We start from the raw sequence: 16627 nt of genomic DNA on the forward strand, positions 1-16627 counted from the left end.
TCAGGAGACTGCCAAAAAGGTGAGTGAGCGTCGGTGTGCCATCTCTCTACAGGTGGAAGGAAGGCCAAGACAGACAGAGAGGATAAAATCCTTTTAGCCCTAGAATGTGGGGTCAGGTAGCATGTGAGGGATATTTTTTCATCCCACTGAACCCACCATTTCAGTAGGTAAAGAGAGACTTTCAACACAGTTTCTGCATGACACTCCACAGTGACATCACAACAGCTTTGAGAACTGGTTGAGAGTGCCTCGGGGCTGAAACACCTGTGAGCCTGGAGCCCTGCAATTGAGACAGCGTGGGTCCTGTCTGGGTGCACTGTTGCAAGAGTGCAATTTCATCTCAATACTCCGTGTGGAGCAGAGTAGATTCACAGACACTGTCATGCCTGAAGCCGTGAAGCTTAATGTAGCTCTCCTGGAGACAGGAGGTTCCATCCACACATTCCAGGAAAACAAAAACCCAGGCACAACACAATACACGTCTGGTCTATCCCCGGCCCTGGCCGTTGCTCTAGACAAATCTTAAAATGCTGTAAAGCTTGGGGCTGGTTAATCCGGGAAATAAAAGGATGGCTAGCTATTTAGAAACATGATTCCATAACCTAATGCGATTGTGGAGGTTATGCATAAACATTTTATAGAGTCTAAAAGCCTCACTCTGCGTTGATGGGCTTTTAAGGGCCAATGGTGTAGAGAGGAAGTCAATCACTAGACAATGGAGGGATATTGGCTGATCACAGCATTTAAATTGATGTCCACTGACTACTTTAAGTCAATGGGTGAGCTCATTAGGAATGTACAGTATACAATTGCCAGAGTACTGCACGTAGGCCTACACTGAAAAAGTGTCATATCTCTGTAGAGCATTTCTCTTTAATCTTGATCTAAGGTGTGTGTGTGTGGGGGGGGGGTTGAATAAGGCTATTATCATGCTATATCTTTGATGTGAATGAGCATGTTGGCTGCTACCTTGGAGACTAAATACAGGAAGTGGTTGTAATACCGAACCAGTTGCTCTTTGAACATATAACTAACTACCCCTTCCCCATCGCCCTGAGCCTCACCTTGTTATTTTTTTTTTGTATTTAACTACGCAAGTCAGTTAAAAACAAATTCTTATTTACAATGACGGTTAACTGCTGTCGCCCAACAGGCTCTATCAGCCATCTTTCTAAAAACACAAAACACAACAACCCATAACATATACTGTATAATTCATGATCAACACACTGTAGCTAGTTTGCTCTCTAGCTTTCAGGGTTGAACTGAAATGCGGATAACAAATGCTTAAAACGTTGCTGTTATATTAACCCTAAGTGCCAAACATATCCCATTAGACGGATGGATAATCATTGAAGATAGGTGCACTATAATAAACAAATACTTGAATCAGAAGACATACAATACTTTGTTTATTATAATGTTTTCAAAAGGATTTCCTTAACGTTTTGTGTACGTTTCAGCCTCTATCATTTCAATAGGGACAATAATGTCGAAACCAATTACATTCTTTACACATTGACAGTGGTTAATAAATGACAGACAGCCAATGGCCTTGACAGAACCCGCCATGAGAAATCAGCTAGACTTGTTGAACCCATTACGCATCTGTGGAAAAACCCTGTTTCATTGCTTCAAAAAGATCATGTTAGATTCTTTACACTCATAGAATAAGGGAGACAACGTTCTTATGGAAAACCTTAAACAGTAAACTGTTTTTCGATTAATATTTCAAGCTTCTTAAAATGGTCATTCAGGATATTTTCTTCAAGGATTCTAAACAAAGTAACTGTGTGACTTTTGCTTCAGTACATCTTTAACCATTAGTCACTGGCTCTAGCAGGATAGAATTCCCCGAAGAGATTTCCTGTTAACAATATGACCACATTAACAAGTCAGGGCACAGTCAGCCTCCCAGCCATACACAGTAAAATAAACAGACGAGACCCTGAATGTCACACTGTGTTATGGGATGACAGTCTAAATGCAAAATTAAGGCATAAAAGTTGTGATCTTGTTAAAATATAGGCTACACTTTCACTCCTGTGAGACCATCTGAAGGGAACCTGTGAACTGAGCAACAATTTTGCTATCAAAATGGATGGCCAATCCAATTAAGGGGAACATTAAAGTCCAATGTACTGGTGATGATGAAAGAATGAGCCTTCACTGACACACATGCAGTACTGAGTACAGCAACACAGGCTCTCACACTGGTGAAGTCTGGGAATTCTCTCACAGTCACGTGTTATAGCACAGTTTACTTTACCACACTCACGGGAATATTTGTCCTTTGGGGTTAATATACAAGCACACAACTAAATAATGATTAACAAGATTCCCATAGCCTCCTGTCCTCTCTGCCTGAAGAGTTGGGAGTCTTCCTCCTAATTAGCACAAAGTCAAGTCCAGCTAGGGATTGTAGTTCTGGAGAATCTATTATACATTCCAGCAAAGATAAGGAAAACTGAAATAAATACTGTCCTTCAGTGGAGGCGAAGACATTGTAATATTTACAAGGACGTCTCATATGAGACTTGAGTCTCACACAATGGATAAAAAGTGCATGATACGCCTATCTAGGACTGCAGTAGCAAATTACACTGTAGTGTGTTAATGTATTCATTATGAGCAAGAGGTTTATATGATTTGTGATGTTCTGAGTCAGAAATGGGATGAAAAGCCTAAAAATATATTCCATCAAACAATACGCTACTGTATCTATCTGCTGGGTCATGAAGTGAGGCATGTGATTAAGTCAGTTGTTAGATATGGACTACTTACCATGTAATTTCGGATTGACCTCCACTGTTCATACTTACTATGACAAAACACAGACACGATTTGATTTATCATACAATACCAGCTGCTGTTCATTCATATTGTGGATTCAGAGACGACGAGATACAACACAAAGAAGGAAACCGGAAGAAAGAAGATAAGATCATAAAATTGCTTGACTCACAATTTCTCACTTTCATGTCAAGTGACTGTGGAACTGTGAGCATCAGATTAATTGTAAATGGAGGTTCTGAAGACTGTCAAATGGTTTGAGTGGAGACAACTGGACTATATTTCACATGGCGTCTTTACCTCTTTTTACACCACTTTATGTGAGAATAATTTCCTATTCAGAAACATCACAAACTGTCCAATATTACTTATAAAGCAAGTATAAAGCAACACATTACTTTTCAATTGAATTATGGGGCTATCGAGGCCTAGTCAGTCAGTAAGATATACACAAACAAGCAGGGAAATAGAAACAGACAAAAAAACAACATGGGGCAAAGAGATATTTAGATGTCAAAATACAGTAGCTTAACATCTGAAGGGATATGATAGAGCACGCATTTATCACATTGGCATGCGCCAATCTAAATTCTGCGTGCTACTGTCTTGCTTTGCAGTTAAATATTCAGCAATTGTAGCTAGTGTAATAGTTAATGAGAAAAATAGTACATTATTCAAGCTAGTGGTAAGTGAATTTCAAACCAAAACCATATTCTCTACATTATTTTGTTTTATAGGGTGAACGCTAGTAATTAGGTAGATAGTTGCCCCATGTCAAATGGGCCAGGGCTAACGTTAGCTTGTGGCTCAACTACATTACAGCATGTTTCTGAACTTTTCAAAACAGATGTCAGAAATGTAATGGTAGCTTTCGGTAGGCTATTTAGCTTCATTATGCCGCATTCACGTGACCAACTCATCAGATGGCGTGCAAAAGATCTTGGCTAGCTAACATTAGCTCATTTGAAAAACATGCATTCCAAATACAGCGCTTCACGCCTCAAACATTCAGTTTGACTCTTTGTGATATCACTAAACATTTCCTGATAATAAAGTTGCAAATTACTTACAGTTTTGTTGTTTTAGTGAAGACTAGTCAGGAGGGCAACAGTAACATACAGTTTGGCTTTGATATTTCAACTTTCGGCGCCAAAAGTTGTTTTGAAAACAGCATTAGTTCAATTTCCGTCAGTCGTTTTGTGCCTTTTGTTTCTGCCATGTCAATCATGGATTAACAGGTAGGGACTGCTAAAACTACTTTGGAGGTTATGATTATGCTAGCTAGCAATGCATACCAGTATTGTGGATCATGAGTAGAAAAGCCTTTAATGTGATGTTTGGATGTGGGTCATGAACTGATCACATTTGAAACTCATGATCCACAATATTCTCTGTACTCTAAGGTCACTGATTGAATGGATAAAGAAATATCTTGCATGTCATACCTTCCCTTCCCTTTGGAACCCTCAAGCACTTTTATTGTCTCCAACAGGCCAGTCTCTCCATATTTTAATAATGTAATTGAAACGTTACTTACTACTAAAGACTAGGTATATAGGACGTCTTTGGTTCTACAAGGTAACATCATAGACTTATCATTCAACAATTGCTTCACAAGGCTGCTGGGTCTCCAAAGCAAGCAGAGGATTTAATGTTGTTCTGCCACGATGTCTGAGGTGAGGATGATGGAGATGTGATAAAGAAGATGCATGGAGGATTTACTGATGCAATTTTACCTGTATTTGTAGCCAATCAGGTCCACTGAAAACCTCAGGTGGTTGAGTAAAGTCCATCTACAATACATCATTTTAGTACTGATAATGTTATGCTGACTGTAAATGTTTAAGCTACTCCTTATTAATATGTTTTATCATGATTAAACTATATGTATTTATCAGTCATTTGTTAAAATGTAAAGCTTATAGCTTTTGACAAATATAGACTGCTCCAGTCTGTGAAATTGTCAGTGTTGCTGTGTTTTGTTTGAAACGACTTTGATCATGAAATGGAATGACTGACACCGTGTTTGATCCTGAACCCATTCTTCCTCATCAGTGCTTTTCCTCTCGACCGGAATTCTCACATTACTGTGTAATAATTTGGCACATAGGACCCTGCTGTGGGTTTCTGGATTACGACAATTTACCTGTGTTTCATAGGTGCGGGTATAAGGAGCCGTTCTTCTTCCATGCCCATACTTGGAGCGAGCGGATGGGCGAGGTCACTCCCCAGAAACTACCTGCTGAAGCTCATTTCTCACTTAACCGACAACCCAGAAAGCACACGTTTGAAGAATAGACTTTTCTCCTCTACACGTAAAGGGATTACTTTTTACTGTTGGTGGAACGACTATCCAAATATTATTGAAAACAAATGGGGGCATTTTGTTTCGTGGAGTTGGGCGTATTAGTATTATTTCTCCAGGTAAGATTTTTGTATTTATTTCACTCTAAAGTAGCACGAAATGTAGGCAACGCCATTTACCTGGAAATACGTTGGCTAGTATAGTCTGAACCTGTATCTGGTTCAGCCTACAGGTCTTATTTAAAAACGTATTTATGATAACATTTTCATGATTTGTCGTGTGGTTTTGTTTTAATCAGCGTTGCGTTAACCTGGTAATTAAGCAAATAACCGACTAACGCACCCGGATATGTTATTATTCTGAGTTTTTATACATATGCCACATTTCGCAATAGGGTGCTCTGCTATTTGTAGAATATCAACAATAGTAGTGAGTGGTCATTATGATAGTATAAATGCATTTCTATGGTAATCTGGTGACTATTTTATGACCGTGTGCCGTTTTTATAAATACCATTCATTTTTTTTCCTTTTGTAAGGCTTTCAAACCAGGGTCGTCGGAGTCAAAATGTCTACCAGGTTTCAATTCAGAAATATACATTTTCAAAGTGGAAAGATATCACTTACAAAGTGGCCGGAGACTAGGAAAAGGTAAGAACTAACTGATGGTAGCGTCCTCGCTGTCAAACATTTTTGACCGGTCATACGCTAACGCCTTGTTCAAAACAACTGGGAACTATCAAACCTCGGTGCGTTCAAAGCTAAAGGCATAAAACGAGCTCCGACTGGGAAATATCTATTTGAAATGTCTTCCAACTCAAAATTACAATTCGGGCCTCTTTCAAGAGCTCCGACCTGAAGATCACTGGCATCATGATTTGACCTCGTATTTTTCCGAGTCCCAGTTGTTTTGAACGCTGCATAAGACCGTGTGTCATCACTAAAGAATACTTTTGTTTCATTCACAGCAGACGGTGTTCTGTTTTGAATATTTAAGTACACATTGATAAATGTGTATCCATTGTTCAATTTGTCAGAAGTGGTTGAATTGGAAGTGTTTTGTGTTTAAATATTTGTCCAGTTGCCCCAGAGAGCCTTCGTGATTCCTAATCAAACTGTGCACAGCTGTTTATTGTACAGGCAATCGACTGAGCACACATTGTTTTCAGGTTTTGCTATGACTGTGGGCCTTCTCTGGCTTCTCTATGAAATTACACTGATTCACAAAATTAATAGAGCAATTTGGTGAGTGAACTTGCTGACAAATTGATTTTCGATTTGGTGTGCCCAATATTGTCAGCTGTTTAACAGCACAGCACAACATATCAAAAAATACAAGGCTGGTTAGTTTTCACACACAAGTGTTGCTTTGTTTCTATGTAAAGAATTGACTCATGTGTCTGGGACCGCCAGTAACTCCCTTTGATAAGCCTTTGTTTGTTGAGGTGCGGCTGGCAAGACAACCCTGTACATTACTTGGCAAATATGGCATGGAACTTTTCTCAGTCATAGTTTGTTTACAATAGCATTGTGGTGTTTTGTCTGATCCGCATTGGGGCTAATGGAGGGATTTTTCACACATTTGCTAAGAAAGCGAAGTGTCACTTACAGTTGTGTGACCAATTTAGTATGCTAGATTTGTATTGTTATGGCTTTTAATTATGCTTCAAACAAGTTGTGACTTAATTGAAGGCTGTTTTTTCCTTGTAAGGAGGTTGACCAGACTGAGTGAGCTCACCGAGACATACTAAATCTCTGGTAGTTTAACTGGGCTTGTAGGCATAAGCTCTGATCTGATCAGTAGAGTGAAACTGGTTAGACTTCCTGGAACTACCATTAGGCCGGCCTAGATTCCTCTGAGTGACTTCTGACATTGATTGTCATTCGCGTCAACTGACAGCATATTACAAATGAATAATGCATATCAATGAGAAATGATGCCTCAATCAATCCCTTTTGTGTAGCAACCTATCGTTAAGCTCTTAATTGAAACATGCAACATTAGCAAGCCTATCATCTCATAGCAAAAAGGCCATATTATTGAACATGTAACTCCTGTAATGAAGCAGCAAATGTAAATTGTAATTTGCAATTCGAAGGAAAACCTCGTTCTAAACAGTGCATCTGATGTGAGCGGTTCCATATGGGACCGAGATGATCATCTGTTAAACTGAGAAAGAGAATCTAAAGATTTAACAGATGGGTTCACTACTATGACTAGGATTGTGCCTTTATGGTTTCTTGACAAAGAAAGTTGATATGAAAACCAATAGAACATGGGAGAAATGCTGTTTTCGATGAGGAAGTCTTAGAAACATGGAGGCAATTATTTTACCATGGTGGAACTTTGGCAAGGCTACTTTGAAATAAGGTAAGACATAGCTCATAATATGAAGACTGCTAAGATGGCGCCGAAGAGGATGGCTGACATTTTACATGCTCCTGACCGATTTTGCTATTTTGCTTAGTTTTTTTTTGCGTTAACTTATTTTTTTTAACTTGAGCATGATGTTGCTGCAACCGTCTCTTATGACCGCAAATAAATTCTGGACATCAGAACAGGTATTACTCACCATGAACTGGAAGAAGCTTTATCCTTTGACGAGTCTGAGAAGGCTATACTTTTCTCTACTGGGCGCAGGTAGGTAGCCTAGTGGTTAGTGTTGGGCCAGTAACCGAAAGGTTGCTAGATCGAATCCCCGAGCTGAAAAAGTAAAAATCTGGCAGTTAACCCATGGTTCCTAGGCCGTCATTGTAAATAACAATTTGTTCTTAACAGACTTACCTAGTTAAATATATTTTTAAAATCCCCGTAATTTGCGTGAAGAAGAGGGTGCAGATCGGGCTGCGTTCTGAGAATCCGTAGGTGAGTGAGTAAACTGCTATCTGTTCTACTGGCTGACATGCAATTATTGGGCAATTAAATTGATGACTTATGATTATCCTACCATCGGGACATTAAGAACTGCAATATCTTTTTCAACGAGTTGTGGCTGAACGACGACAGAGCTGGCGGGATTTTCCATGCTCCTGCAGAACAGAGATGCTACGTCTGGTAAGACGAGGGTTGAGGGTGTCTTTTTGTCACTAAAAGCTGGTGCACGGTGTCAAATATTAAAGAAAGCTCGAGGTATTGCTCGCCTGAGGTAGAGTACCTTAGTGTGGTCTACAAGTTATCATATCAACCAAGAGTTCTCATCTATATTATTCGTAGCTGTCTACTTACCACCACAGACCGATGCTGGCACTAAGACTACTTTCAACCAACTCTATAAGGCCATAAGCAAACAAGAAAATGCTCCGCCAGAAGCGGTGCTCCTAGTGACTGGGGACTTTAATGCAGGCAAACTTAAATCAGTTTTACCAAATTTTACCAGCATTTCACATTTGCAATAAGAGGTGAAGAAATCCTAGACCACCTTTACTCCACACACAGATGGATACAAAGCTCTCCCCCACCTTCCATCTGGAAAATCGGACTATAGTTCTATCCTCCTGCTTACAAGCAAAAACTAAAGCAGGTAGTTTCAGTGACATGCTCAATACGGAAGTGGTCAGATGATGCGGATGCTACGCTACAGGGCTGTTTTGCTAGCACAGACTGGAATGTGTTGAGTCTACTACCTCAGTTATCGGCTTCATCAATAAGTGCATTGACGTTGTACCCACAATGACCGTACGTACATATCCCAACCAGAAATCATGGATGACAGGCAACATCCGCATCGAGCTAAAGGCTAGAGCTGCCGCTTTCAAGGAGCGGGACACTACTCCGGATGCTTATAAGAAATCCCGCTATCCCCTCAGACTAGAGGTTGACCAATTCTGATTTTTCAATACCGATTATTGGAGGACCAAAAAAAAGCAGATACCGATTAATCTGCTGTTTTTATTCATTTATTTTTTATTTGTAATTATGACAATTACATACTGAATGAACACTTTTACACTTATTTTAACTTAATACATCAATAAAATAAATGTAGCCTCAAAGAAATGTGTTCAATTTGGTTTAAATAATGAAAAAACGGTGAAAAGAAAGTAAAAGTGCAATATGTACCATGTAAAAAAAGCTAACGTTTCAGTTCCTTGCTCAGAACATGAGAACATATGAAAGCTGGTGGTTCCTTTTCAATATTCCCAGGTAAGACATTTTAGGTTGTAGAGAGAGAGTCCTGTAATTCCTCTCTACCATTTGTTTTGCATATACCTTTGACTATTTGATGTTCTTATAGGCACTTTAGTATTGCCAGTGTAACAGTATAGCGTCCTCTCCTCGCTCCTCCCTGGGCTCGAACCAGGAACACAACGACAACAGCCACCCTCGAAGCAGCGTTACCCATCGCTCCACAAAAGCCGTGGACCTTGCAGAGCAAGGAGAACAACCACTCAAAGTCTCAGAGCAAGTGACGTTTGAAGCGCTATTATCCCGCACCCCGCTAACTAGCTAGCCATTTCACATCGGTTACACCAATCTAATCTCTGGAGTTGATAGGCTTGAAGTCATGAACAGCTGCTGGCAAATGCACAAGTGCTGTTTGAATGAATGCTTACGAGCCTGCTGGTGCCTACAATTGCTCAGTCAGACTGCTCTATCAAATCATAGAATTAATTATAACATAATAACACACAGAAATACGAGCCTTAGGTCATTAATATGGTCGAATCCGGAAACTATCATCTCGAAAACAAGACGTTTATTCTTTCAGTGAAATACGGAACAGTTCCGTATTTTATCTAACGGGTGGCATCCATAAGTCTAAATATTCCTGTTACATTGCACAGCCTTCAATGTTATGTCATAATTACGTAAAATTCTGGCAAATTAGGTGGCCCACACTGTTGCAAATACACTGACTCTGCGTGCAATGAACGCAAGAGAAGTGACACAATTTCACCTGGTTAATATTGCCTGCTTACCTGGGTTTCTTTTAGCTAAATATGCAGGTTTAAAAATATATACTTCTGTGTAATGATTTTAAGAAAGGCATTGATGTTTATGGTTAGGTACACATTGGAGCAACGATACGCACCGCATCAATTATATGCAACACAGGACACGCTAGATAATCTATCATCAACCATGTGTAGTTAACTAGTGATTATGATTGATTGTTTTTTATAAGATAAGTTTAATGCTAGCTAGCAGCTTACCTTGGGTTACTGCATTTGCATAACAGGCAGTCTCCTCGTGGAGTGCAATGAGAGGCAGATGGTTAGAGCGTTGGACTATTTAACTGTAAGGTAGCAAGGTTGGATCCCCCGAGCTGACATGGGGAGAATCTGTCGTTCTGCCCCTGAACGAGGCAGTTAACCCACCGTTCCTAGGCCATCATTGAAAATAAGAATGATTTCTTTTAACTGACTTGCCTAGTTAAATAAAGGTGTGAAAAAAAATGGCCCAAATCGGTGTCCAAAAATACAGATTTCCGATTTAAAATGAGAACTTGAAATCGGCCCTAATTAATCGGTCAACCTCTACCTCAGACGAACCATCAAACAAGCAAAGTGTCAATACAGGATTAAGATTGAATCCTGCTACACCGGCTCTGACGCTCGTCATATGTGGCAGGGCTTGAGCACTTTTACGGACTACAAAGGGAAACCCAGACGTGAGATGCCCAGTGACTCGAGCCTACCAGACGAACTAAATGCCTTATGTGCTGGCTTCGAGGCAAGCAACACTGAAGCATGCATGAGAGCACCAGCTGTTCTGATGACTGTAACACTTTCGGTAGCTGAAGTGAGCAAGACCTTTGCAGGTCAACGTTCACAAAGCTGCGGGGCCAGACTGATTACCAGGACGTGTACTCAAAGCATGCGCGGACCAACTGTCAAGTGTCTTCACTGACATTTTCAACCTCTCCCAGACAGTCTGTAATACCTACATGTTTCAAGCAGACCACCGTAGTCCCTGTGCCCAAGGAAGCAAAGGTAACCTGCCTAAATGATTATCGCCCTGTAGCTCTCAAATCGGTAGCCATGAAGTGCTTTGAAAGGCTGGTCATGGCTTATGTCAACAGCATCATCACCTGGTATGACAACTGCTCGGCATCTGACCGTGAGGCGCGACAGAGGGTAGTGGGTATGGTCCAGTACATCACTGGGTACAAGCTTCCCAAGGCTCCTTAACAGCTTCTACACCTAAGCCATTAGATTGCCAAACAATTAATAAAATGGCAACTGGACTATTATATTGACCCCCATCCATTTGTTTTGTGCACTGCTGCTACTCGCTCTTTATTATCTATGCGTAGTCACTTCACCCCTACCTACATGTACAAATTACCTCAACCAACCTGTACCCCCGCAATAATAACTATAGTTGCACGTCCTTGATCACACTATTGAAGCAAAAAACAGGACTTGCAAAATAAAATGCAGATGTCGTGGTTTAAAATGCATATTTCTGAACTCTAAATGGACCCCTGATGCGACTATAGGTTATTGAATATTTGATAAAGTCGCAAAAAAAGCTTGCTTCAGGCTACACGTGCTTTTCTCTCGTTCATATGTTCACCCTTCAGACTATTCTCAATTTAATCTAGTCTTTACTAATGTCATTTGTTTCTATTTAGAATGGTTCATTATCAAATTTGTCAGGAGTAAAAATACATGTTGTCTGTATGCACATGAATAGCGACTGGAGGCCACATTCCCACAGTTCGTTTTTCACTCCTGCCAGGTAGTCTACTCCGGCTTAATATCAGCAGCTGAGAAATAAATATAGTAGCAGCTGGGATCCTGTTTTTAGTGGCAACCAACTCTCCTTTCACATGGGATTGCATATAAAAATGTCTGGGTTTATAAGAACAATAGTTTCACTCTGCAACAGTCACTGTTCGAGGAGCATGTAGCCTTTTGCTGTGCAACAGGTGATAATCTGCCCAAACTCTATGCCATGGGTTCTCCAACCCAGCTCCTGCAGCTACCCAGTGCTTAATTTGGGAAACAAGTGAAATCTGCTCGGGAACAACGCTTGTAACATGTTTTCACAAAACGTATATCATTAAACTGTTGACAGGGGAGGAGATGGAAACGCACAGTGAGATTCTGTAGCGGAAGGTAATGTCAGCCTTTTAATTATGAAAATGCCCTGTTACTAAGCTATTCATCACCTAAGCCTATATGTTCTCTCCTTGAGTCATGGATAGAAAGTTTGGAGTGTATCATAATGGAACAGAACATCCAGTTTGCATAATAATACAGTCCACAGGCAATTACTAGAATTTGTTTAATTGGAGTATAGCCTAGCTAGACTGTGTACCCAATTACCCATTTTCAGTTTATGGTCAGTAGGCTATACCTAGGGCTGTTATGGTTACCGTATTACTGCCACACCGGCAGTAATGAGGCAGAACCGCAGTCAAATACCACCTGACCGTTGAGTCACGGTAATCTCTATTTATCCCCCTCCTGTTCACCCATGACTGCGTGGCCAACCACATCAAGTTTGCAGATGATACAAGTGTTAGGCCTGATTTACCACCAACAACGATGAGACAGCCAGTTGTAAAACAAATGTTTTTGTTACAGGTGGCCTGATGTTTCGTTTTGTTGCTCTGGACTTCAGCTTTACCACCTACATCTTTCTTTAATTTGTTCAACTCTTTGACGGCCACCATCTTGCCCAAAGAGTGGTAGTCACTGTACCTCTACCTACCTGATTCTCTATTACCTAACTCTCAATAGAATGAGCAGAAAGCAGAAGTGTGTACTGTGGCATACATCTAGTTCAGTTTTTACTTCTGAAAACCACACTTTTATATCTTTTCAACCACACATTTCTTCTTGTCTTGTGTGTTTCTGCATAACATTTAGCCAGTTCATTAGGCTGGGAAGAGGTTATTGATTTGGGGCTTCTAAATAATACTCAATCAACTTCTTTTGTAAGCTAATAGGAGCACAATGATACATTCAGACCTCTTTGTAGAGCTAGGTCTATGCCTCAGGATGTTTATAGTAGTCATGTGAAACCAGATGTTGCTGCCTGCCTGTCCTTGAGTCTCAACCCAGGGCTGGGCAAGTCAACTCTGCTCTCTGTCCACACAGGATGATTCTAGTAGACTACTTGTATACCATGACAGCTTAATCTCCACCTGGTACATTGTATATTGTTCTAAGTTGGACAGTACTAGTTATACATGTCATGTTAATAGTTACATGAGGATATGGGTCAATTTACTCCTTTGCAAGTCTGACATGTTGTGGGTTTTTACAATGTGCATGTAATAAGCCCTGCATAATGTCTTTGCAGCAGATCAGAGCTGCGATCATGAGGCGACTAAGCCTAGGTGTTTTAGAAGGCCATTTTGCTGCTTCGTTACTATGACCAGTATTCCATTTATACATTTACTGAGGGAGTCTGTGGTGGCTCTTATCAGTGGGTTCTTGATGAACTGATGTTCTAAATTTGAGATTGGGATGGTGCTTTAAATCTTTTCCTGTTACTGAAGTGCTTTCAAAGGTTACTTTTTAAGCCCACATGCATATTACTTTTAAAATATCCTCTGATCACCTTTCTCTTTGACCTTGCAGTGGTTTTTGATGACTGCACCAGCCGTACCAGCTTTCTCTTTCACTCCGAGGATTCACGCTTCAAAGTAGATGGCGACGGGACGCTGAAACTGAAGAGGGGGCTGACTCTGCATAATGGACATAAGGAGTTCTATGTCTCTACCCAGTCCAAGGGCAAGAAGATCACGGTTCCAGTCAGAGTGCTGCATGAGGCCAGACATGGCCATCACCATGAGATGACCACCCAGCCCAAGGTATATGACTGGTTAAATTAATGAGACTATGGTGTCCTCTAGTGGATAGATGGGCAACTGCATCTCTGGAAGTGTTTCAATGACATGTATAGCTGGAAATATTCTGTAATTGAAACTTTTTTTTTTCAGGTCAATTGAAGTTTGATGGCAGGTTCTGTAAAATGCTCTATGTATTTGGGTGCTGTAAACCCATAGACTTGATATTTGATGGTTTTTGTTTCAATTCCACAGCCAGAAGAAAGTCTGTCTCTACCTGTTCTGAACTTCCCCAAGTCTTCAGGAGGTCTGAAAAGAAGGAAGAGGGACTGGGTCATTCCTCCCATCAACTTCCCAGAGAATGACCGAGGCCCGTTCCCCAAGAATATGGTGCAGGCAAGTGTCTTGTAGGTTAAGGAGCGTTTTTCCATTACTCTAATATCAGTGTTGGACATTTCTTCATTGACGTGAATTCTATTATCCTTGTAAACCAGATCAAGTCCAGCAATGATAAAGAGGTGAGGATCCAGTACAGCATCACTGGCACTGGGGCAGACCTACCTCCTGTGGGACTCTTCACTGTGGACAAAAACTCTGGAATACTCTATGTGACCCAGCCTTTGGACAGGGAGAGAAAAGACCAATACATTGTACGGTTTGCATATCCTAATTTTCTTCCCTTGACTTAATTGAAAACTGATTATATTTAGTTTTAAAGTAATGTTTGTTACTTTTCTCTCTAGCTCCTAGCCCATGCTGTTGCAGTGGGTGCAGGTATAGCTGAGGATCCCATGGAGATCATTGTGAAAGTCATCGATATGAATGACAACAAACCTGTATTTACCCAAGATCCATTTACGGGAACAGTTCCTGAAGCATCAAAACCAGGTATGTTGTTCACACACACTCAGTATTTACAATACTTAATGATGTGATGTTTTTGAAGGAAAATTATGCTATATTTTGCTATAATTATTTTCACTCTGTTCAGGTGATGAGGTCATGCAGGTAACGGCCACTGATGCTGATGAGGAGGGCTCTGCCAATTCTGATGTCAGATACACCATTCTCAGTCAGGAGCCTCCACTACCAAGCCCCAACATGTTTGTCATTAACCCTGTGACTGGAGGGATTCGGGTTAACGCACCTGGGTTGGACAGAGAGGTTGGTCTCTTTTCAAATCAATAGTCTTGTCGATCATTTATTCCTTGTGTACATTCTACATCCATTACATTTGTGATTCTGATTTAATTTACTACTTAATTTGTTTCAGAAATTTACCAAATATACTTTGGCAATCCAAGCTGCCGATATGGAGGGGGATGGCCTTACCAGCTTTGGCAAAGCCATCATTACAGTAACGGACAGCAATGACAACGCGCCACAGTTTGTGACGCCTTCGGTAAGCACATTTCTGAAGACAAATTTAAAATTGAAGACTTACAACTGTTTTAACACGCAATGGAATTGCCCTTTCTTTGTTGCTTTATAATCATGCGTCTCTCCTTTGCAGTACACTGTGTCAGTCCCAGAGAATAAAGTGGATGCCTTGGTGGTGAAAATGCCAGTGACTGATGGAGATGAGCCTCACTCCTCTGCCTGGGCCACCACCTACAAGATAGTTGAAGGGGACCCTCAAGGCCTTTTCAATGTGAGCACAGGCCCTAGCAAGCTGGAGGGCATCATTACAACCGCTAAGGTATGTTGAAATCCTCTCCTATAGATATATTTGAGCTGCTACAAAAGCAGTCGGTCAATGCAAAAGCAGCCGGTCAATGTAGCTTTTTAGCTGCTTTTCTGGAATGATATCCTGGAAGAAGTAATTTTCACTCCTCTTTGTATTTATTTGGACAGTGACACTAAAACATTTTAAGATGACTCTATACTCTAGTGTTTTTTTTGTTTTTTTTTAAGAGATCCGACAGTACACAATATCCCATTTTTATTTGACTTTGCGCCCAGATGCTCACGATTTTGGTGGCAGTAAGAAAGCCATCGCCATCTGCGCCCTTTCAACATGGCGTAGTTTCACCTTTTTATTACTTCTAAACAAACTTTTTGGGGTTCTCGTACTCTTACAATGTTTTGATTCATCCTTGAACAGTCACTAAAATTATATTTGGTTGAACTTTGCAAAATAACAATTTTGGATGCAGCAGTTGTCTAGCTAGAATACTTACGCTCTATGATATGCTAAAGCTATTTATTTATACCTTTATTTTACTAGGCAAGTCAGTTAAGAACAAATTCTTATTTTCAATGACGGTCTAGGAACAGTGGGTTAACTGCCTTGTCAGCTCAGGGGTTGAACTTGCAACTTTCCGGTTACTAGGCCAACGCTCTAACCACTAGGCTACCCTGCTGCTCATAGCCAAAGAGCCATTTTACTGGTTGATGTGTTAAGTATAATGCAGTTGATTTGCAATGACACAAACATTATTAAACAGGGCATTCATATCGGTCTTAAAATCCAATTTATTATCTATAAGAAGTGTGAAATGCACTCATAAGCAGCATGTAAATATAGGCATTTTTTTGCTGGAGTTCTACAAGGCCACCAACTGTCTTTGCATATTTCCCCCGTGCAGCAACACAGAAAGGGGTCTATAGAAAATACATTATTTGCCATGCATGTCTCTTTTTTTTATTGTAAATAAGAATGTTTCTAAACCCTTCTACATTTGTGTGTATGCTACCATTTTATTATAGATAATCATGGATGACTTGAATCACAATGAGTGAGAGTTAAAGGGATGAATTGCATACCCCCCCAAAAAAAATGT

At 40.4% G+C, this 16627-nt stretch overlaps 1 protein-coding gene across 1 annotated transcript in view; it reads left to right on the forward strand.

The window, feature by feature from the left end:
• Window positions 1-16627, forward strand: part of LOC135540417 (uncharacterized) — a 61904-nt gene that overhangs the window by 40092 nt on the left and 5185 nt on the right. The window contains 9 exon segments of the mRNA XM_064967076.1: window positions 5167-5217; window positions 5637-5748; window positions 13636-13868; window positions 14100-14240; window positions 14339-14494; window positions 14588-14732; window positions 14836-15008; window positions 15118-15246; window positions 15358-15543. Coding sequence (XP_064823148.1) covers window positions 5167-5217; window positions 5637-5748; window positions 13636-13868; window positions 14100-14240; window positions 14339-14494; window positions 14588-14732; window positions 14836-15008; window positions 15118-15246; window positions 15358-15543 — 1326 coding nt within the window.

This window comes from Oncorhynchus masou, chromosome 1 (genome assembly GCF_036934945.1).
Source record: "Oncorhynchus masou masou isolate Uvic2021 chromosome 1, UVic_Omas_1.1, whole genome shotgun sequence".
NCBI classification, from domain to species: domain Eukaryota; kingdom Metazoa; phylum Chordata; class Actinopteri; order Salmoniformes; family Salmonidae; genus Oncorhynchus; species Oncorhynchus masou.